The 24557-nt window shown below is 49.4% G+C and overlaps 1 protein-coding gene across 2 annotated transcripts in view; it reads right to left on the bottom strand.

The window, feature by feature from the left end:
* Positions 1 to 24557, bottom strand: part of UXS1 (UDP-glucuronate decarboxylase 1) — a 101827-nt gene that overhangs the window by 20801 nt on the left and 56469 nt on the right. For both annotated transcript variants that reach the window (XM_062210044.1, XM_062210043.1), the window contains exons 6-9: positions 22771 to 22951; positions 14795 to 14899; positions 7656 to 7715; positions 4447 to 4568 (exon numbers count right to left, since the gene is read on the bottom strand). In XM_062210044.1, the coding sequence (XP_062066028.1) occupies positions 4447 to 4568; positions 7656 to 7715; positions 14795 to 14899; positions 22771 to 22951 (468 nt within the window). The remainder of the gene's footprint in view (positions 1 to 4446; positions 4569 to 7655; positions 7716 to 14794; positions 14900 to 22770; positions 22952 to 24557) is intronic.

Consider the following 24557-nt stretch of genomic DNA (forward strand, 5'->3'; position numbering starts at 1 on the left):
AGATTTATTCTAGGAGACTGGGAAACCCTAAGCCAGTTCACAACAATGGACCCCACGTGCCTGGCAGGCAGAAAGCTGGATGGGCTGAGTGAGCTACTCTGTGACAAATGACCCTCCCATTCTTGGGGATGGCACCCTGGAACTGTCCTTGTTAGGAGCTGGGGGAGGGAGGGAATAAAATTATATTCTCAGACTTGAACCTATGAAATACAATGAATCTGTTCTCTTTGTAATATCACATCAACATAAAAAAGTATCAGATGGTCAAAAAATAAGTAAATAACAATAAAAATATCAGAGAGAGAGAGAGAGAGAGAGAGAGGGAGGGAGGGGTGGGCTCTGTGGAGAGTGACTGGCCAGGGCCCAAGCAGGCCTGCTGGTTCCCATGTCTCTGCTTGAGCCTGCAATAGTGATGCAGTCCAGGCCCACCCTGGGGAGCAGTCGTCACAGCTCAGACAACAGTGGCTCTTTCCTCAGAACTTAGCCCTCGAGCCCAGTGCCCACCAAGACTAGCAATTAGCTCAGAAATACAGGCGCCAGTGTTACGGTCTAATGGGTAGTGATGCCAGCATTCCAGATGGGTTCATATCCCAGCTGCTCCACTTCTAATCTAGCTCCCTGCTAATGTGCCTGGGGAAGGCAGCAGAAGATGGCCCAAGTGCTTGGGCTCCTGCACCCATGTGGGAGACCCGGAAGAAGCTCCTGGCTGCTGGGCTTCAGCCTAGCCCAGCCCTGGCCATTGAGGCTATCTGGGAAGTAAACTAGTGGATAGAAGAGCTCTCTCCCTCTCTCTCTGTAACTCTGATGTTCAAATCAATCAATCTTTAAAAAGAAAGGAAGACAAACTGCTGATCTGCGCTTTCTGGGCAGCATGCGTAAACCTTTTACCCTAACTCGAAGGCGACTGTGGGCCACCTGACAATCTGTGAGTGGACAGTGAGCAGGTGTGCCATGTCTGCTGATGGTGGCCACTCAGGTGGCACCCATGCACACCTTGGATGGGGATGGAGGTGTAATACTCCAAATCTCAGTCCTGGGGAGAGGGGCACCGTCCAACCCAAAGGATGGAAGAGCTAGGCTGAAAACCCAGGAAGCACCCAGCAGGCCATGATGTTCCATTTAAGGGAAAACCCACTTCTGAAAGACTAATCAGCAGACTCTCCTGGTCTACAGAACCAAACACTTCCTAACTCCTGACTCATGCAAAGCTTGCTGATCTGCACAACTGAACATTTCCCTAGCTCCTGAAATGGAGCCAGCCTGCATCTGTTTGACCCATGTCCTGCTGACCACCACGATGGTGAGTCTCTCTCCGTGTCAGCACCACACAGGGCCTCTTGCAGACACAAGGCCATTGTCCACAAAACCAGTATCTGACTCACTTGCAGTCATGGCTGGGTTTTACTCTTGTAGGGAACCCAAGAGCATCGAGAAAGGCAAGTAGAACTCCCGCGAATCTGACCCGGTTCTGGGCACCTCATACAGCTGTGCCTGCTGCACGGAGGGAGCCCTGATGTCCCCAGACCAGAAGCTGTACTGTCTTCTCTCGCTCAGCCATGCTTCCTTACCTGCAAAGGCCCTGGGGTCAGCTGGGCAGGGGAAGAGGCACGTCTCACTGGAAGCCAGCTGTGGGCCCGTTTACAGGCCAGGAACTGGAAGCAAGCTTTGGCGCCACCCTTCCACCTGTAGGATGGGCAACCCACACCCACCCTGAAGGGGGCTGCAGGAGGAGCCGAGCGGATACAGACGGAGCCCTGACAGAGGCCAAGCTCATGCAGACAGCCCAGCCTCTCGCTCTTTCTCTGCAACACACACTACAGGCGGGCGGGGCATGCTCAGATAAGATGCCACCTCCAGACAGCAGGGCATCCAGACAGGCACAACAGGGCACCCTGCAGGGCCCACAAGTGACACCTATGTTGAGGTGAAGAGATGAGAAGTAGAAGCAGCAGAGTCCCAGTGCCAGGAAACTCTGGGGGGTGAGCCCCAGAGTACTTTCTCCCTGGCCAGGCTACACCCAGATGGCAAACCCAACAAGAGTGGCAGGTGCTCGATGGATCCTCACTGGTGGCTAACGTGAAACTGAGTCAAAGAACCACGCTGACGTCTCGAATATTCCACCTCCTTCACTTCTCGACAGGGTGGTCTTGGAGTTAATTTCCCCCTGGTGTGTGTCTCTAGATGGCCTTTCAGGCTAGCAACTTTGCTTCTTGCTTATCTGGTTTTCCTGTGCCTGGCAGAATGTCCAAGCACAGCAAAAGCAAACACGTCAGCTATGTGTGTTTGCCTACACAGGTGGAGAAGAAAGGCAGTGTTTTCCTCCCTCTGTGGCACTGTCCCAGATAGGAGTGGGAGGGATGCATGGGTACTATCTTAGACCACGGGCTCTCGCCATAAGGGATCACGCTATTTACAACACCGGGAACAGTGGTTGGGAGACCGGGCGCTCACATGGGCCTTTCAGAACTCAGGTTGCCGCAGTAACCTCGGTCAAGCCCACTGTTCTTGGCCACGTTGTCCCATTTCCCATCAGGAGCCACAACCTCCACTGCCTGTCTCACAGCCACCAAAACCCAACAGGGGCACCCCAGGGCCAGGAGCACGGTCACCCTCTGACCTAATGTTGCACAGTGAGACAGGCAAGGGGCTGTGAGGATGGGTGGCTGCATCACACCTATTCAGAAATCCCCACGTGCTGCCGGGGGCCTTCCTCAAGGCTATCTTCCGAATGACCTATGTCAGCAGTGCTCACCAGGGCAGGTGCGCTGAGCAGAGTGATGAGCCCCAAGTCCAGATTACTGAGCGCTACCCACAGCCCAGGACCCCAAGGTCCACAGTGTCCTTCCCAGAAAGCGCCAAGCCTGTCTTCTAATGGCGATTCTCAAGCCTCGGCTTGTGATGGAGAGTCACCAGGTGTCGTTCCCATGTGCAGAGTCCTCAGTGCCCCAGCAGGAAGTGCATTCTGAGCAGGCCACCGACGCGACCTTCGCATCCATTTACGACCACCTGTCCGGGCCTTCCAGGGTGAGGCGCATTCCCAGGCAGCATCACACCACAGGAGTGACAGGCAGCTCCTGCACAGGATGGCCCTTGCAGTGAGGGACGCCTGCCCAGCAGCTCTGGGCAGACATCAGCCGTGGGCACTTGGGGACAGCTGTCCAAACACGGCTGCCATGGGGTTTATTAGTTTACAGTTTTCAGGGCAATGTCACCTATGCAACTGAACTCTTGGGATCCACGTGAACAGAAATATAAACGCCAGCACTCCAGAGTCAACCTGGGTGCCGCCTTGCCAAGTTCCTGAGTGTGCAGCTTATAGCATGGATCCTGTGTGTGTGTGTATGTGTGCATGCACACACCACATGAACCTGGTTTGTGTGCCCAGGTGCCTAGGACAGCGCCTGGCACGGTCAGTGCTCAGGAAGTGCCAGCTCTATTATTCCTAAATATGATAATTATCATGAGCACATACTCAAGGTAACACGGACACCGATATGCCATTTGGTCCCCAGCTTTGCCTATGAGAGAACTCACTGAGTAAGAACTACAACCATCAGACTGCAGAAGAAAACAGGTGAGGGTCCAATCTCCCCTCGCACTTATCACTCAATATAACATGGAGATGTGACCCTCACACTCTACTCAGCTCTCCTAGGTACCAAGGCACACAGAGGGCTCCTGTGTGCCAGGGAGAGCACTTTCAACTCTTGAGTCAAGATATTCTGGGCTCAAAAATGAAAAAGGAACGTCTTTCTAAAACTGATGGACAACTCTTAGAATACGTAGATAACAATACAAGCCAACCACACAGAAGAGCTCAGAAAGCCGTTAGTTCTGCTTCTGGCTAAGAAATAAAGCAGGAAGCTTCAAAATCTACAATGGCACAGGTTATTCTGTGGATCTTTAATGCTGAGAAACAGAGTCCCTGACAGTCCCCCTCTCCCATACCCAGGAAAGGGGCAGCAGGTGCCTGCTTGCTCCTGTGCTGTGCTGTCATCCTAAGTACCCTGGCACTGGAGGGCGATGACAATCTTTGTGGAGACGTCAGGACCAGGGGACCCGGCCCTCGGCATGGGCTCGTACTGCTGGCTCTCTCGGGGCCTAAGACGTGCTTGGGATGATGCCCTGAGCACCAAACGCCCCACACACCACTGCCTCTCACAATGCAGACCAGGCCCTGGGCCTGAGCGTGCTGCTCCCAGGGACAGACACTGCCATCTGTCACCAGCCTGACCTGGAGTACTCTGAGGCCACATGTACTTACCTGTGTGGACTACTCTACTAAAGGGCATTTCCATGAGGATCTGACGGTGTGGACCCAAACACAGGACACGCTCCCTGAGAAACTGGGCTGTCCCAACACCTACTCTAGGAACAAGGAAGCACGACTTTAACCCCTCCCGGTGCCCCGCACGCCTACACCACACCTGGGACGTGGTGCTGTACCTGCTTCATGTAGGCATAGCACATGGTCTCTGCCACGCGCTTGCCTTCGTCGTAGCAGGCACGGGGTCCGATGGGATTCACATGGCCCCAGTAATCCTCACTTTGAGGGTGGACTTCAGGATCTAAGGGTGAGAAAGAGAGACACTGTGTTTTTAATCTTTCCTTCCTTGCAGCTCATATGCAGTAGGAACTAGGTATATTTATGACGCAAAAGATAGACAGGGAGACAGGCTATTTAAAGAAACCAAGTAACACATTCTTTTTTTGACAAGAGTATTTCTGGAATGTGAATTACAACCTCATGTATGTAGTACTCCACAAATTTTATACGTTCTCCAGGTACAGCCATGGTATAAGACATATAAACCTTTGCCAAGGAACCTGGACAAGACCCAGACACCAGAGTTACCCATTCACACCTCGCTGATTCCACATCTGCAGTCTGACTCTGGGCTCCTTGGGACGACGGGACCAGAGCAGACACAGAGAGGTAAGTGCACATGGACCCTGGCCCGCGTGTCCAGGCCAGCTGACCCTTTCAGGACCCAACACTGCCTGTGCAGCACTGAGGAAGCACAGGGCAGCGGAAGGTTTAAAATCCCCTCAAGAGGGGCCCACTTTTCACTGCATCACGAGAGGAGAGCTCCAAGGCAAAGGCCCCCTGAGAAAAGGAAACCAGAGTGCGATTCACAGTGATGTCCCGGGTGACCCAAACCAGAGCTCTTCCTGGGGATTCGCCACCGGGGCTGGGCAAACCTGACCTGAAAAGAGATGGCCACGAATTGGTGGCAAAGGAGGAGGAGGAGAGGGCTGGGCACCCATCTGCCCTCAACTGGCACCAACTTCAAAAAACAGTTCCCTCCCCAAATCACTCTGTCACTTACGAAAGTAAAGATCTGCTGTCAAAATGATTTCAAACTAGTCTCCCCTTTCAGCACTTTGTGAGGCTAACCATAAAACCCAAGTTTACGCTGGTTATCAGATATCGGGGGGGGACATCTGCTGAGTTCCACAAATTAGACCCTATAGTTACTTAAGAACCCCAGAGTGCACACGTTCTTATCAAACATGCAGCTCATGAATATGGGGGGAACAGGCAGGTGGGCTGTGGCAAACACGTCACTGTGCCCTTCTGGATGGAGACATTTCTGCCCTTTAACTGCCTGGCACTTCAAAGAAGTGTGTGATGTGCTATCTTTTCCCAGGGGTTACGGAGAATACGAGGGGACCTCAGATGTCTGGAGGAGCAGCCATCTGGCACAGTGGTAAGATGCTGCTCGGGACACCTGCCCACCCGCATCTGAGTACCTAGGTTCAAGCCCCAGCTGTGCTTCGGATTCCACCTTCCAGCTAATGCACACGCTAGGAGGTAGCAGGTGACAGTGCAACTGGTCAGGTCCCTGCCGTCCACAGCGTAGATGGAATTCCAGTCTCTTGGCTTTGGCCTGACCCTGTCACCACTGCTGTCGGCATTTGGGGAGTGAACCAGTGTACAGAATCTCTCTGTCTCTGCCTTTCAAATAAATGGAAAAATTCTTTTTAAATCATGCAGTTCGTGGAAAGTGAAATTAAAAGTTCATTTTGGTGCCATGTATTTTGAAACACAGGCTTAGTTTCTTCATAATGTGCATCTTCCTTGAACTCTGTGAAGATCCCCCAGATAACTGACTGCATTTAGGAGAATTTCTCAGTTGCTACATTTATCTTTTTTCTTTTCTTTCTTTTTTTTTTTTTTTGACAGGCAGAGTGGATAGTGAGAGAGAGAGAGAGAGACAGAGATAAAGGTCTTCCTTTTTGCCGTTGGTTCACCCTCCAATGGCCACTGCGGCCGGTGCATTGTGCTGATCCGAAGCAAGGAGCCAGGTGCTTCCTCCTGGTCTCCCATGTGGGTGCAGGGCCCAAGCACTTGGGCCATCCTCCACTGCCTTCCCGGGCCATAGCAGAGAGCTGGCCTGGAAGAGGGGCAACCGGGACAGAATCCAGCGCCCCAACCGGGACTAGAACCCGGTGTGCTGGCACCGCAAGGTGGAGGATTAGCCTGTTAAGCCACGGCACCGGCCTACATTTTTTCATTTGACTACTTTTTAAAAAAAGTCTATTCTGATTTTGCCTTTCCTTCCTGATTTCTCTTTTTCACAACAATAATGTGAAATAGAAATTACGTTGCACCAGGACCTGGGTTCCATTGCATCAAGCTGTTCTTCACAAGCCTGCACCAGCAGGTCTGAAACCAAATGGAACTCGAACTGTGGTAAGAAGACAGGTCTTGGGGCTGGCGTTGTGATGCAGTGGGTTAAGCTACTGCCTGGGACGCTGGCGTCCTATAGAGCACTAGTCTGAGTCCTGGATGCTCTGCTTTTGATCCAGCTCCCTGCTAATGCATCTGAGAAACTAGCAGAAGATGGCCCAAGTACTTGTGAGATCCAGATGGAGTTCCAGGTCTCTGGCTTAGGCCTGGTTTACCCTTGGCTGTTGCAGCCATTTGGGGAGTGAACCTGTGGATTGAAGATCTCACTCTTTCCTCTGCCATTCTGTCTTCAATTCAATCAATCAATCAATCAATCAATCAGAGAGAGAGAGAGAGGAGACACACACACACACACACACAGAGAGAGAGAGAGAGAGAGAGAGAGAGAGAGGAGACAGTCCTCCTCCTGGCTTCCTGGCTCCTTACACTCACTCCCAGGCACTAGGTAGGCCAGGAGGGACAATGAAGGCTGCAGTTCAGTACAACAGGCTTCTGGCTTGCTGGTGCTTCCTACGTAAGGCTCTTCCAGGAACTGTTTTACAACAGCCCAGCATGTGTCTCATCACCCAGCAAGCTTGGACAGCCAACCTGCAAGCTCATGACAGGTGAGGCACACAGTATGCATGGCTTCCACTGAGGAACAGCGTACTCCAGCTATGCAGGTCAGAAAATCCCTACTGCTGTGACCTCGGGGTACTTTCAGAGCACGGTGGCAGTTTCTGTGCCTCGACTACTGGCCACGTGGAAAGATACTGTCCTTCTGAGGTATGTGGTAAAATAGAGCCGTCCTCCCACCCAGAGGAACATGGTGACCACAAAAGTCAAGATGGGAATCTTCTGCTGTGCTCAGGGAGAGCACCAGAAGCTTGGGCCTGCAAAGAAACGGGATCTGCACTCCATTCCCCTGACAGGATGGGTCCAGGAGCGACACCCCCTCCCCTCAGGAGCCCCACTCACTCACCTCCATACACCTCTGACGTGGAGGCCAGGAGCAGGCGGGCACCGACTCGCTTTGCCAGCCCTAAAGGAAGCAAAGATAGGATCAAAAAATTTGTCAACTTACAGGGACAGTACTTTTTTGGTATCTGATTATCCATCAAATTATTCAGTCTTATCACGTCTGGGTTTGCAACCGAAATCAAAACAAATGTGAGGGCCAAGTGTTTGGTGTAGGGTTAAGATGCTTCATGGGATGCCAGTGTTTCATGCCAGAGTGTCTGGGTTTGCGTACTGGTTCTACTTCCAATTCCAGTTTTCTGCTAGTTCACACCCTGTGAGGCGGCAGGTGTTGGCTCAAGTAGTTGAGTCCCTGCTACGCACAGCGGGGGAGGCCTGATCGAGTTCCAGGCTCCTGACTGTGGCTCCAGCTGTTGCAGGTATGCAGGGAGTGAACTAGCCATCAGGAGCTCTCCCGCCTATTTCTCCATCTCTCAAATAAGATAAAAAAAAATTAAAATAAAATAAAATAAAAAGAAACAACTTTAAAAAGCTATTAAATAAAAATCACAGATGGATCCTTAGCGCAGCAACGAGCTGGGTAGTTACGGCTGGAAAGCTCAAGTGCAGAGTCCGATGCATTGATAAGATATGATCAGAGGAGACTGAGACTCCCCTGCCTCAATTACCACACTGTATTTCAACAGATAACCTCCCCTGGTAGGCGGCAGGCAAGGCCCTTCCCACCTAACCTCCAAGAGGGGCTGCCCGCCTGCACGTGCCCAGAATCTTCCAGCTGTGTCTGTGCTACCCACATCTGGGCCACTGCACAGCCCTCCTCCACCTCCTCTGCGGCCCAGCTCACATGCATCACTCCAAAGCCACTCGCCCTAGGCCTGAGTCCTGCTCTGAGCCCACTCCTGCACTTAACTGACCAATCACGCACAGAAGGGGCTAGAACATCGCTACCTGCAGGTAGCAAGGAACTCTTTCCCAGGGTCCCACCAGCATCAGCAGCCCCGAGAAGGGATGACCTTCATGTGGCCCTATGCTCCCCAAGCACTGCGCACTGTTACACTGCAGGGGTGGCTGAGCTGGGACCCCTTCTATCTGGTTCTGCACATGGGCAGGGATCCCACTGCAGCCCATGAGGCATGGCCAGGAGAGAGAGAGAGAGAGACAAGGCAGGCAGTGTGCACATGCCCTGTGGACAGTGCTGGGAAGGCTGGGGTGGGACTGAAGGGTCCCAGAGTGAGGGGCCCACCAGGAGTGAGTGAGCTTCTATGGGAGGGAAGTAGACAACCCCAAAGTGTACCCCGACAATGAGATGACACAATGATAATGTACTGTATAATTTTTTTTATTGACAGGTAGAGTTATAGACAGTGAGAGAGACAGAGAGAAAAGTCTTCCTTCTGTTGGTTCACTCCCCAAATGGCCGCTACGGCTAGCGTTGCGCTGGCCCGAAGCCAGGAGCCAGGAGCTTCTTCCCAATCTCCCATGCTGGTGGGAGCACTTGGGCCATCCTCCACTGCCCTCCCGGGCCACAACAGAGAGCTGAACTGGAAGAGGAGCAACCGGGAGTAGAACCGGGTGCCCACATGGGATGCCGGTGCTGCAGGCGGAGGATTAGCCAAGTGAGCCATGGCGCTGGCTCCCTACCGCATAATTTTTTTAACAAAAACAAAACAAAACAAACAAACAAACAAACAAACAAAAAGAGATCTAAAAGGAAGGACTTTGAATGTTTTAACATAAAAAATGATATATATTTTGAGAGACAGATATGTGTACCCTGATTTGGACATACACAGTGTGTTCAATATTGAAAGATCCCATGGCAGCCCACAGATATGTGTAATTTTTACATGTCAATAGAAAAGTTAAACAATTAATCAACAAAGAATAAGAGGACAGGGGTGCTAACAAGGGCAAGGCCTTAGAGACCAAGGGCGCCGATGCCACCATGTGCTGGAGTGAAGGGATGGTGCGTCAGTCAGGGAACTTCACTCTTTTAAGATTTTTTTTATTTATTTGAAAGGCAGAATTACAGACAAAGAGTGGGGAGACAGAGAGAGAGAGAGGTCTTCTACCTGCTGGTTCACTCCCCAAATGGCCACAACAGCTGCAACTGGGCTGATCTGAAGCCAGGAGCCAGGAGCTTCTTCCCGGTCTCCTACGCAGGTGCAGGAGCCCAAGGACTTGGGCCATCTTCCACTGCTTTCCCAGGCCACAGCAGAGAACTGGATTGGAGATGGAGCTGCTAGGACTAGAACCCCATGTGGGATGCCGGCACCACAGGCAGAGACTTGGCCCACTATGCCACAGCGCCAGCCCTGGGATGTCACTCTTGATGGCCTGTCAGGGGGACTTCACAGGCCCACGCCCTTCACTCCATTTCCCCCAGCGCGAGGTCACCACAGCAGCGTATGGCAGTAATGGAGGTGTCTTCAATGAAGGGCCCTGCAGTCTTTTAAACAACTTTACCTTTTATTCTGATACATTTCTATGTTCAAATTATCTGTGGGAGGCTTCAGAGGGAGTCCAGGTACCCCCTCCCCGGAGTCCCCCAGTAGCAATCACTTGCAGAGCCAGAGTGTGGCGTCATAGACTGGACGCTACCAGGGATGTGGTCATTCAATCTCCGGGTCACAGACTGTCCCCCTGATACTACTGAGGCAGGGTGTGCCGCTTTTATGGCCTCACCTCTTTTCTGCCCATTCCCTGAGCTCCTGGCCACCATTAATGCATTCTGTACTTCTGTAAGTGTTATCATTTCAAGAATGACAAATGGAATCATATGGTATATGACCTTATGGGATTCAAGTTTTTCACTGGGCATACTTCCTTTGAAATCCACCCAAACTGCTATATATACGGATAGTTCCTTCCTATTATTTTTCGAAAAAATACTTGAAAGGGAGAGTGACACAGAGAAAGAGAGAGAGAGCGCAAAAGACACAGAGACAGAGCTCTTCCATCCACCAGGTTAATCCCCAGATGGCTCCAACACTGGAGGATGGGCCGGGCTGAAGTCAGGAGCCTGGCAGTCCATTTTGGTCTCCCACATGGGTGCAGAGGCCCAAGCACTTGGGTTTACGTGTGGACATGGGGCCAATGCACGGGATTATAACTACTGTTTTGTATGGCGGTTGCACATTTAGTTTTTTAAGAAATGATCTGGAGCCAGTGCTGTGGTGTAGTGGGTAAAGCTGCCGCCTGCAGTGCCGGCATCCCATATGGGCGCCAGTTCTAGACCTGGCTGCTCCATTTCTGATCCAGCTCCCATCTATGGCCTGGGAAAGCAGTAGAAGATGGACCAAGTCCTTGGGCCCCTGCACCCGCCTGGGATACCGGGAAGAAGCTCCTGGCTCCTGGCTTCGGATCAGCATAGCTCCAGCCATTGCGGTCAACTGGGGAGTGAACCAGCAGATGGAAGACCTCTCTCTCTTTCTCTCTCTCTTTTCTGCCTCTCCTTCTCTCTCTGTGTAACTCTGACTTTCAAATAAATAAATAAATCTTAAAAAAAAAAAAAAAAAAAGAAAAGAAACTATCTGACTGTGCCATCTTATAGTCTCACCTCCTGAGGTTGCTGTAGCTCGTGGTTTTTTTTTTCAACTTTGGCAGAATACACACACCAGACCTGCAACATGTACTGAGTGCTGCAAGACTCCTCCTGCATGACCAAGGCAGAATCCACAGAGACAACTTTCCTGGGTGGGGTCAGAGGGTCCCGGGTGTCTATGCGGAGGCTGGACAGAGATCTCACGAAAGAAGCCAAGCACTGGTCCAGGGGGGTGAATCTACACAGGGAAAAGACCTTCCCAGCTGGAAGCCAGGGTACAGTGCATTCTGTCTCCAGTGAAAAATGGCTAATGGCAGCTTTCAGCTCAGAAACAGAGTCCAATTTGGGTTTCTTTCCAGTCTAGGGACGGCCTCCCTCAGGTTTTTGTTCACGTCACTCCTGGAGACCCTTGACCCTTCCTGCAAGACCTCCACATCCAGGCTCACACATGGTCAAACCCCAGCTCAAGCCTCTTTTGCCTCGAACTCTGATAGCATTTCGCTGGCTCTCTCTTTTGGAAGCTTTCCCTACCGGCTCTGTAGACCCATGCTGGTGCCCGTGCAGCACACACCCTGAAGAGCCTGAGTGCAGTCCTTCTCTGAGCGCCCCCCGTGGAAGACAGAGCTCTGCCTTGGACACAGTGGCTGCACCCCCTAAACAGGAAGAATGAAAGCTTTCTCTCTACACATCAGGGGCAGGCACGACAGGCTCCTCCTCTGTGGTGTCTGCTTCTAGTAGGATGGAGAGGCTGGGGCAGCAGAGGGTGTGTGTGTGCTGGGGGTGGGGGTAGGGAGCTTGGGAGCTTGGGGTGGCAGGAACAGGGTGCAGTCTCCACCACGTTACACCTGTAGACAGAGGCAGGGGCATGCTGCTCTGTGTGCTGACCAGGGCAGGGGATGGTAAAAAGTGAAGGGCAACCGCACAGCAGATTATAAGAGAGGTCGTCTTGCTCCATGCAGAACCTGACTCCGAGAGGGCTATGTGTCAACTTCACTGTGCTAAACTATGCTCAGACATCTGGCTAAGGATTGCTTCTGCCTGTGAGGATGTCTATGGAAGAGTAGCATTTGAATCAGCGCACTGAATAGAAAAGATGCCCTCTCCACACTCCCCCGCCAGTGTGAGTGAGCCTCATCCAATCTCTTGAGTGACTGAACAGAACAAAAGATAGGGGCAGGGCTGCCTGAGCTGGACCCCTGGCTCTCCAGGGCTCGGATGGAGGATGGAGGCACTTGGCCTCCAGTCATGAGCCAGCCCCTCGGCATTGATCTCCTTCTCAGTGTCTACGTATGTCCTATTGGCTCTGCTCCTCTGGAGGGCACGGACACAGCTCACCAAAATGGTTAGTCTTAGAGACATCATAAAAGGCAATCCCCAGCAGCCATTTTAGTCCCTTGTCTGCACAATGTGCTCAAATTAACATTCAGGGCTGTATTTCTCAAATCCGTTTATAGGCCCTGTTTTAGGTGTTCCTATAATTAAATCCATTTTCACTTGACATTTTAAAAAGTGGTTGCTCTTCCCTTTGCAACTAATCAAAATCTTGTTTTTTTTCTTTTTTAAATGGTACCAAACTTAAGCGTGCCTCCAATTTTAAATATTAATACATTCATATGACCCATAGCCATAAATCTAGGGCATGCTGCTTGGAAATATATGGCTACCTTTAAAAATGTACACTCTCCCATCTTTCATTTTTAATGTTTTGTATATTTGTTCATTTATTTGAAAGGGGAGGGGCATAAACACACAAGAGACAGAGAGAAACATATAGAGACAGAAACAGATGAATCTCTTCCATCCATTTGTTTACTTCATAAATGCCAGTAACAGCCAGGGCTAGGCCAGGCTAAGGCCAGGCCAAAGCTAGAAGCCAGAACTCTATCCAAGCCTCCCAAATGGGTGGCAGCGACTCAAGTATCTGAACCATCATCTGCTGCCTCCCAGGATGTGTGTTAGCAGGAAGCGCACCGTTAGTGTAGCAGCTGGGACACAAACCAGGCACTCTCATATGGGAGGCAGATGTCCTACACAGTGGCTTAACCCACGGTGCCACAATGCCTATGCCCATCTTTCACTTCTAATGCGAACCCTGAGGTTCAGTCTAGAGCAGGCAGACAGTTGCAACATTCCCAAACAGATATTTTCTCTACCTACTCCTTCAATCGTCCCAGACTGTGAGGCCAAGCCACCAACCCTGGGATCATAGTCATCAGTACCTCTTCCCAGCACAAGGTGCACCATTTGCCCTGGGCATTGGTCAATTAGTTTCGTATGGGAAAAAGTGGAAAACTGAATTGCTACTTTGAAGTCTCCGTGGTCACTCTCAGGGTATTCACACTGAGAGATTCCAAACTGGTTACTATGATGCATGGAAGCTGGGCTGATGCAGAAAGTTAAGACTTCCTCGGGGTCGGCGCTGTGGTGCAGTGGGTTAACGCCCTGGCCTGCAGTGCCAGCATCCCATTTGGGCACCGGTTCTAGTCCTGGCTACTCCACTTTGGATCCAGCTCTCTGCTGTAGCCTGGGAAAGCAGTAGAAGATGGCCAGAGTCCTTGGACCCCTGCACCCACATGGGAGACCCAGAGGAAGTTCCTGGCTCTTGGCTTCAGATTGGCACAGTTCCGGCCATTGCGGCCAACTGGGGAGTGAACCATCGGATGGAAGACCTCTCTCTCTCTCTCTGCCTCTCCTCTCTCTGTGTAACTCTGACTTTCAAGTAAAATAAATATATCTTTAAAAAAAAAAAAAAGACTTCTTCCCCCATGATGAGTTCTGATGACAAATAAAGTCACACTGAAACAACACTGAGGAAGTGTCCACAGGCTGGGCAATGAGAGAGGGGACAACAGCGAGATCAAACTGCACACACCATTCACTCACAGCTGCTCACTGCACCTGTGTTTTCACTGTCTGAGGCTTCAGTCACCTATAGTCAACTGTGGTCCGAAAATATTAAGAGGAAATGTGCAGAAATAGGCAATTCATAAATTAAATGTTGTGCCACTCTGAGTGGCATAATAAAATTCTGTACCATCCCTACTCCGTCCTATCTGAGATGTGAATCATCCCTTTGTGCAGCGTGTCCATGCCCACTGGTCCCTCAGTAGCCTAGTCAGTGGTCAGATTGACAGTTGCAGTGTCACAGTGCCTATGTTCAAGTCACTCTTATTTTACTTAGTAATGACTCCCAAAAGCAAGAATAGTGGTGCTGGTCTTTCAAATATTCCAAAGAGAAGTTGTAAGATGCTTCCTATAAGCAAAAAGGTGCAAGTTTTCCACTTAATAAGGGAAAAAAAAAACCAAAAATTATATGCTGAGATCTATGATAAGAATGAATCTTTTACCTGTGAAATTATGAAGGAAAACAAAATCCATGCTGGTTTCACTTTTACACCTCAAACTGTAAAAGTCAGAGCCATAGTGTGTGGTGAACGGTTAGTTAAGATGGGAAAGATGTTGAATTATAGGGCTACCATCTATGGCTTTAGACAGCCATGGCAGTAGCCCCCTAGACAAGGGGGGACTACTATACCTATGCCTGAAATCACCTTACGTAAACCCAAGCCAGAGCAAAAAATAGGAAAACGACAACTCACCCAACATGTTCAGCGTCCCAATTGTATTAGTTTTTAATGTCTTGATAGGGTTATACATGTAGTTGGGAGGAGAGGCTGGCGAGGCCAGATGGTATATCTGGTCAACTAAAAGAGACAAAACAGAGACACATTATTTCCAAGAAAAATACTACAAAAGAAGAAAACACACACACACAAGAAACTAAACTCCTAGAAATTATACCATAGAAAAAAGGCATTAGTGTCTCTTTCACTGACATTCTAGTTGTTAACATGCTACCCTTTATAGAAACTAATTTACATTTGTAATTAGAAGAGCAAAAAATAGTCCAATTTTCTGTAGACAAAAACATGTGTTGGGTCGGCTGTTTGGGACTATTCATCTTCAACCACAGGAAACCTGATTATCGAGTTGATTATTTTTCGAGGTTTTTGTCCCACATAAAGCACTCACATCAGAAGGCAAACACGGAACCTACAGTAAACGTTGGTTTTGTTTTGTTGTGAAGCAAACAGGACCTAAAGCAAAGACACAAAACCACAAGAGCAAACAGCCCTTCTCTTTGCTTGCTCACATCCGATCCATAAAGGCAGATCCTGAGACGACACACTCCCCTTTGATGCCGTCTGCCACGCGGCATGCTGTGGGACCTTCAGAAGCGTGAGCCCAGCTAACCCTGTTTCTGCATACAACACCAGCATCGTGTGTTCTGTGACAGCAACAGAACGCAGTGTCACACACACACACACACACACCCAGACGGGGCTGCTTTAAGCTGGGAGACTCTGCACCTTTGTATGCACATTTTAAGAAGCCCAGTCTGAAAAGCCTGAGTTAAGTTTTAAAATACAACCAATGCTCATGAAGAGAATACTCTTCTTTCGTGAGAACTAAGACAAGATCTTTTAAAACTGCTGGTAGTCTGTCAATATGCAAATTCACGGAAAGGACCTGTCCACGTCAGAGGACAATCTTATGCTTGGCGTCCCTGTCCTCAGGTTACTCTGGGTTGATAAACAGCCAGATACAATGGGAACAAGAATTACACCCTATGAATCCCAAGTTCACAAGGTCGGCTTTCCATGGGGCCTCATAGGATCCCCTAACTCTGACGCTGCTCCCTCTTTCCCAGCTGGGGTCAGCCCCTCACGCCTGCTGAGGCTCCGGAGCTGTAGGTGGAAGAGGCAGACCACCGACCCCGGGGGCGGCACATCTCCTCCTTTGAGAACACCACCTCACGCCTATGGCTGACCAGCAGCAGGAAGGGGCAGGTTCGGACTCGGATGCTTCTGGACAGAGCTGCGGATACAACACCAGCACAGCCAGCCGGCTGAGACCTGGACTGCTCCTCTCACCCGACTCAGGCCGCCCCACGCTCCTCAGACAACACAGGCCATGATCCGACAGAAGCAACCACTCAGCACTGGTTTTCACTCTGGGGGTGACGTCAAATGCAGAGGAAGGAGGAAAACAAGTGTGCTTTGAGAGCACCTGCTACTTCCCTGACCTCCACGGTGCTCTGGCCTGAGCTGCCTGGGAACAGGGCTCACTGTAAGCCAGCTTAGTGAGGAGATGAGCCATAAATCTAACCTTTTCATCCCCAAAGCCTATTCCTTCTGGTCTGTGTGTGTGTGTTTAAATATCTGGCAGCTCAGCCCTCCTGCTGTCCAGTGAAACTACGTCGTTCCATTGATTAAAGTAACAGCGCTGATGCATCATCCTACTTAAGAGCCTGAAAATTCAAGGTTCTCTGTGGCCCTGTCCCAGGAAATGTGTTCTGCTTGTGTCGTTAATAAGAGTAATTCCTGATCCTATCCTAAAAGGGGCACTGCACAGGAGCCTGTTGATGTTTAACCTGGTAAAGAATCATGGCAGGGAGAGGTGAGGGAAACTTCAGGGCAGGGATAAATACACAGCGGTGAGAGATGCTAAATGAATAAAAAGCTTAGTAACGAGCACCTCTGAAATCAACCCTCACAGGCCAGGCAGAAAGCTGGGTGAGTATGTCAATAGCACTGATGATCAGTGCACCAAAAGTGCACGGAACATTCAAAAATCCAAGCTGGGCGAACAGAGGACATCTACAGGAGTTGTGCGGTGGCAGAGAGGCACGTCTCTTCATTGGCTGGACACACACTGCCTTTGGGTGCCGTCCACCAAGTGACCCTGCCGTGACTCTTCCACATTTACAAGGCCCTGTGTCACTGTCTCAGAAACAAACCGGGGCTGGCACTGTGGTGTAGTGAATAAAGCCACTGTCTGCAGTGCCTGCATTGCATATGGGCGCCGGTTTGAGTCCTGGCTGCTCCATTTCTGATCCAGCTCTCTGCCATGGCCTGGGAAATCAGTGGAAGATGGCCCAAGTCCTTGGGCTCCTGCCCCCAAGTGGGAGACCTGGAAGAAGCCCCTGGCTTCTGGCTTCAGATCGGCTCAGCTCCAGCCACTGCTGCCAATTGTGGGGGGCTGAATCAGTGGATGGAAGACCTCTCTCTCTCTCTCTGCCTCACCTTCTCTCTCTGTGTTAACTCTTTCAAATAAATAAAATAAATCTTAAAAAACATGAACATTATCAACAGCACCCCTACCAGGAGGTAAGTACATTATGCTTATGTAGGAAGGAGGCTGGGAGAGAGGTGAGGCATTTGCCTGCTCTACTGTGAATTCTGAAGAGGGAAGACCCGACCCTCCTAACCACAATTCTTCAGAGGAAATTCACATGCCTGAAACTTCCATCAGTGGTTCACAAATAGGGAAGGAAACAAAAATCAGTCCTGTAGAGATTAAGCAACTCTTGGGATAACCCAAAATCACTGTTTAGAACCCCGCAGAGAAATCAGGCAATATCTCGTATCAAAGGGGAGACCGCTGTTCAGACGGAAGTTTCCAAGGATGTACCTGGTATCAAGGCTCCTATGCCATGCCCGCACCCTACAGAACTGCTGAGGGCCAGGTAAGGGTTTACACATGAAGACGAAGACTAGGGAAACACTGAAAAGTAAAATAAAGCCTTGGTTCTTTCTATGAAGTCATGTGATGATTCAGCGTATGGTAAAATTCCAACACAAAGGTACCTGTAGCTCCAAGTTCAAGGCCTGGCAGAAATACAGCTCTCCACAGCTGTGGGTTCCGTGGATGGAAAACGCTGCCCTCGCCCAAGGAAAACCGCATCTGTATGAACACATACAGACTAGTGTTCCTTGTCATTCTTCCTTAGACATTACCGAAAAGGCTGAGCATCCTGGGAGGGCAGTTGAACCAGTGGTTGAGACTCTGCTTGAGATGCCCACATCAAATATTAAGAGAGCCTGGGTTCAAGTCTACCAGTCAAATAAATAAATAAAAGTCTTAAAAAAAGAAAAAAGAATATTCTTTTGAAAAGAGAAAAGAAAGATTCTTTTCCATCTTATTTTTTATCAAAAACATAAACGAGAAAGTTAACTTTCATTTAGTTCAAAGTGTTTTTAACTTCTTTTTAAATGCTGTCTTTGAGTCATGTAGTCCTGATTTCTAGTTTAACAGCCTTGTGGTCTGAGAGCACACTTTTTATGATTTCTATTCTTTCCAGTTTGTTACTGTGTATTTTATGTCTCAGAACAGCAGTCTTGGGGAACGTTCCCCGTGTACTGTGCTGTTGTTGGGTGAAGTGGGCATTGTGGGGGCAGGAAGGCACACGGAAGGCCCCGGTGCTAGGGCTGGGAATGTACTGAGGCAAGCGGGTGAGATGCAGGCTTCCAACTACGAGGTGGATAAGCGTCCTCCACTCCCCTAACGCATGTGCCAATGAGGGAACTTCACACCTGGGCAAAGCACACATGTACTGCAGAGTCCCAGCCAGCATGTACAGGTGTACCCCGCACAGTGTGCAGACAGAAGCAGTGAGAACGGCAGTAGAGTGGCTTCGGGACCAAAGCTCACAAAGAAGGTAAATTACTTAATAATGCGCCATTTATACTATGTTTGGCTTCTCAGCAGTTCAGGCTAAATATCCCTTATTGGAAATGCTTGAAATCAGAAGTGTTTCAGATGTCAGCGTTTTTGGATTTGGGAATATTTACATAGATTTTACCAGCTGAGCACCCCTAATCCAAAAATCTGAAATCCAAAATGTTCTGAAATCTGAAACTTTGGGCTGAATACTGTGCTAAGCCTGTTCAGTTGCCTTCTGTACTACCCTACCAAATCCAGAGGCTTAAAAACCTGCCCATCTGTAGTCCAACACATGTGTGGGTCAGAGGTCTGCGTGATTCTCAGCTGGTTTTTGGCTTTGTCTCTTTGGCGCTGAAATCAAACTCTTGGCAGAGCGGTGCTTCTTTCTACTGAGCCTGACTCAAGATGCTGGCAAGACAACTCCATGAGGCTGCAGGCCTGAGGTCCTTGTTCCCTGTTAGCCGTAGACTGGGAGTCATTCTCAGCTGCGAAGTCAGCAACGAACGGCAGCTGAGGTCCCTCTCCATTGTGAATGTCACTGGCTTCCCTGGGACATCTCTTCCACCCAATCTCTCCGCCTTCCTCTTCCACTTCCTTTTGCTGCCTGTAAGGGCTCACGTGTTCGTTCACGTGAGGCCAACCCAGACAATCTCTAGTTAAAAACCAGCTGCTTCCTAACCTTAGGAATATCATGGCATCTCTGCTGAATACTGGGAGAGAGGTACCTGGGCAGGACACCGGTAGAATTCCACCTGCCAGAGCCTTCATCACACGCAGATGCATCTCCTTCAACCGACCCCACAGCAACCCCACGGGGAAGTCTATTCATCGGCTTTGCTCTACTACAATGAACCACGGATGCAGGCTACTCACGAAGTAAAGAGAGGCTTACGTGGCTCACAGCTTCAGGGGTCCAAAAGGCACGTGGCCTGCTTCAACTCCACTGTGGTGAGGACTGGATGATGATGGAAGGTAGGTGGCAAGTGGCAGAGGGATGCCAGGGCAAGTGGTCACATCCAGAGCCAGGAGGCGGGGTGGGGTGGGGTGGGGGGGTGGGGTGGGGGAGACACAGAACTCACAGTCCCTTCTTTAGAGCAGGGGGCCTTTTGGCTGCCCATGGCCATTTGGGAATTTATGACCTCATTTGCGGGCCAAACAAAACTATCAACTTAAAAATTAGCTGCTATAGATTTATGATATTTCCAGTCTGTGGATGCCTTGGCAGGACCGGACCAAATGACTTTACTGGGCCTTATATGGCCCATGGGGTGGTCTGTTCCCCACCCCTGTGTTAGAGGGAACACCTTTAATTGACCCAAAGACCTCCCACTGGGCTCATCTACAGCTCCACCTAATACACCCCCCCCACCCACCCACCCAGGACCAATCCTCCAGCAACAATGGGTGCCTGGGGGACACTGTTCACACCACACACAAACCCTGGCAAAGTGCAAGTGGAAAGTGAGCCAGTCTATCAGTCAACTAGATGAGCTCTCTACACAAAAACTACAGCCTAGCCCCCACGTGAACCCCTAATAAATAAGCAAATGCTTAAAGATGAAGCAGAAGATCAACCAAGAAAAAAAATCACTATTTCAAAAAAACATTGACTATTCACCCAATCTTGAGATAGTTATTGAATAAAAGAGACAGAAGAAACAGCAAAAGGGATATGAACAGATTAGGTTATGCTAAAATTATAAAATTTCAGTAAAGTGAAAAAGCAAAAGCTGGATCGGGGCGGGAAATGCTTATATCTAAGTCCAATGGTTCACGTCCTTTTTGTGTACAGTGACTACTAAAGCTTTAAAGTGGCTAAAAGAAACAATTTGGATTTCCTTTGTGAGTGAACAATTTAGAACCTTTAGCCTTTTTAGCACCCAAAGAAATGCACATTGAATCCTGGTTTTCTATCATGTCAGTGAAATATTTTTGTTAGTAGTTTTTTTAAGATAAAGCTCAGTGCTACTAATGTAAAAGTGAAAGTGAGACCACCGAGCAATGAAGGAGACAGAATGGCAGTATGACTGGGTGCAACTATTAGACTAGTTCTACTGAGGCGATAATTCAGCCAGGAATATCTGCCATAAAACTATTTTGGAGAATATTAAGTGAAGATTAAAAAAAGAAAACCTACACTATACTCATCCAAGGAGAGCTTCTCAGCACTTTTTATTGACATGGGGAAGTGTTCACAACTTGTTAAAAACAAACGAGACAAAGCAGAATGCGGCGCTATGGAGGCCACAGGGGTGGGGTGGGAAGGGGCAGTTAACTGTGGAGACTTGGAGTAGGAGCCAAGACTGAGTTCTGGTGCTGCCACATGGTCTAACCTCCTCCCAGTTCTCCATGTAAGCAGGGATGGTACCTCGCAGCCATCGGGCCGTGGTCGTATAAAAAGGAGAATTAAAGTCAAGTCTAGGGCCGGCCCCGTGGCGCAGTAGGTTAATCCTCTGCCTGTGGCGTTGGCATCCCACATGGGTGCCGGTTCTAGTCCCTGCTGCTCCTCTTCCAATCCAGCTCTCTGCTATGGCCTGGGAAAGCAGTGGAGGATGGCCCAAGTCCTTGGGCCCCTGCACCACATAGGAGACCGGGAAGAAACACCTGGCTCCTGGCTTCGGATCGGCACAGCTCCAGCCGTTGTGGCCATCTGGGGAGTGAACCAACAGAAGGAAGACCTTTCTCTCTGTCTCTGCCTCTCACTGTCTGTAACCCTACTTGTCAAATAAATAAATAAAATCTTAAAAAAAAAAAAAAAAGACAAGTCTGTATGAACCTCAGAGGCTGCTGAGAGCAAGCACCTGGGGCCAGCACATCTTCTAGAACCCCAGAGAAGGAGTTTTCACAGTCTACCTGAGACTCCTGAATTAGTATCCTATGACTGCTTTACTGAAGTAGCACCAACTATCTGGATATAAGCACCAGACATTTACCCTCACACAGCTCTAGCAGCCCAAAGTCTGCAAGCCAGGTGTTGGCAGGGCCACACTTCCTCCAGCAGCTCCTAGGAGACTCCCTCCCTCGCCTCCTCCAGTGCACCTTGGCTCGGGCTGCACGACTCCACTCTGCCTTCAAGTCTCTCTGTGGGCTTTGTCTTCTCTCATTCTCTTTCTTAAATGGCCACTGGCCACTGGAATTTCAGCCCACCCACGTCATTCAGAGACTCTTACATCTTTTCTCCATTAAGGTCACACTCACAGGTTCTGGGCGTTGAGATGGGGGCCCCTCTTTTTTGGAGCCGCCATTCAACACACAACAGCCTCAAAGCATAATGCCTTTAAAGTGGGAAAGTGACTGGTAAGTAGGGTTTCATTATTAATTCAGCATTTTACACTGCTAATTTCCCACAGGAAGCTGAAAGCAATGCCTGTGAAATAGCTCAGGCATCAGGCTGCACTATGGAAGCTGTCTTAGTGCAATCAGGCTGCGGTAATGAAATGACGTCACTGGTGATTCACAAACAACGGCAATGTGTTGCCCACATTTGAGAGGCTGGGAAGTCCAAGATCCAGATGCTGGCAGATTTGCAGTGTGGTGGGGGCCTGCTTCCTGGTCTACGGATGGTCCCTTCTCACTGTCCTCACATAGCAGTAGGGGTGAGGGATCTTGCTGAGGCCTCTTTTATAAGGCCACCAATCTCACTGATGAGAACTTTACCTCCATGATGGAATCAGCTCCCAAAGGCCCTACCTGCTAATACCATCAACTTAGAGATTCAGAATTCAACACGGGACTTCCGAGGGACACAAACATTCAGACCATAGCAGATGTGTATTACATAAATGTTACTTTAACAGATGCCAGAAGTTCAAAACCAGTGGTTACTATGCAATAGTGAAATTAGATATTCACACTATTATAATCCCACCCAGCCCCCCTGCCCCCACCCGGCCACTTTTTTTTCCACCACAGAAACTAGGATGGTGCCTTGTGCACAGTAAGACAATTTCAAAAACAGAACACAACACTGAACGTGGCTGAGTCGGACAGCTTGCCCTTGGGGATCTCGCTGCCCTGGTGTGACAGTCTACCACACACTGAATGACGGCAAAGTCCAGCTTTCTCTCACCTTCAATGTAGAGTGGCTCTACCACATCGTGGTTAATCAGTTCGAAGTTCTCGTGGCCAATCCAGTGTTCCACGTTTCTCTTCCTTCCCGTGAAGAAGTTGTCCACCACGGTCACCTCGTGGCCGTCCATCATGAGCTTGTCAGTGAGATGGGAGCCCACGAACCCCGCGCCTCCAGTTATCTGCGTTAGGATAATGTGTGTAAGACATCCCCAGAAAAAGCGCTTGAGAATGCCATGATGGCCAACTTCATGGAGCGACATCTTGGGCACAGTCAATGCTAAGCCATTCCTGTGAACACCCACTTCGCAACCACAAGCTAGGTACTTACACGTGCTCTGGGGAAAACACTAACATAAAGGTTTAAATTGGAATTTGGAGAGCAGACATCCCGGTACTCAGCAGCTTTCTGTTAGCGTGGCTCACAGCCCCACTTTCTGAATCCCCTCTGCTTCAGAGCTGAGAAACTGACACCGGAGAAGATGAGTTTTCGACAGAGATCCTCAGATCATTCCTTGGGACAGAATAAGCCTACAGTCTTCCGAACCACATGCTGTCTCTACTACCTGTCAATTTGTCTGGTTTGTTTTAGCTTCAGCCCTCCCACGACTATGGTTTAGATACCATTTTGTGCCCCCAAGAGTTTATGTGCAGGAAGCCTGGCCCTCACCAGGGATGATGCTGGGAGGCAGCAGGAACTTTAAGAGGAGGGACTTAGGTAATTAGGGATGCTGTCCTCCAAGAGGGAGGCACTGATGCAGTTCTCCTCGGGACCCCAGTTAGTTCTCACCAGAGACTCTTACAAAAGAGCAAGCCAGGCCCCTCCCCATTTTCCTGCTTCGTGTCTTGACATGTGATCCCTCTTGCAAGCAGTGCTGCTGTGATGCCATCTGCCATGTGGTCCTTGCCTTGCCAGAGGCCAAACCAATGGTGTTGCACAATCTTGGACTTTCAGCCTACCAAACTGTGAGCTAAATACATCTCTTTTCTCTATAAAGTACCCAGCTCCAGGGACTTTGTTAATGCAACTGAAACTGAACACATAGCTCCATTCTACATGCACACCTATACAATGACCATGAAAAAGATTCTCTAAAAAAGTAATTGAATTTCAAATTTAGCTACTAGTACTTAATTCACGGGCTGAGACTCCATTTTATCTTCATTCTATTGCACTTTCCCAAGCATTCTAGGATGTTTTTAAATCAGAAATATTACAACCATTTAAAATAAATTGAACCTCTTTTAATGCAATCTACATATTCATATGTAAATGTTCCCCCAGTTAAGATATTCCTTGGTAATCTAACATTATCTCTGCACCCAAAATACCTTGCTGACAGCTCAGAGCTTAGCGGGAGTGTAATGTGCTGGACTGCACACCCTCATCTCCAACATTTCAATAGCTTTAGTGGTGACACAAGATTGCCGGAAGGGTCAGACATCTGGGTAGCAGTTAAGATGCTGACTGAGATGCCTGCCTCCTATAGCAGAGTGCTGGAGTTCAAGTCCCAGCTCTGTTCCTAATTCCTGCTTCCTGCAGTGGAAGGCAGTGGTGACAGTTTAAGTCCCTGGGTCCACACCACCCACACGGGAGACTCCGAGGAGAGTCCCCAGCTCCTGGCTTTGGCCTGACCCAGCTCCAGCATTGTGGACATTTGGGAAGTAAGCCAGCAGATGGGAAATCTCGGTGTCTGTGTTTCTCTGCCTTTCAAAAAAAGTTTTTAAAAATTAAAATAACTGTAGGAAGCACCTTAACCTTGACCTAAATGCACTGGAATTGTTTTT

Source organism: Lepus europaeus, chromosome 13 (genome assembly GCF_033115175.1).
Source record: "Lepus europaeus isolate LE1 chromosome 13, mLepTim1.pri, whole genome shotgun sequence".
Lineage (NCBI taxonomy): Eukaryota > Metazoa > Chordata > Mammalia > Lagomorpha > Leporidae > Lepus > Lepus europaeus.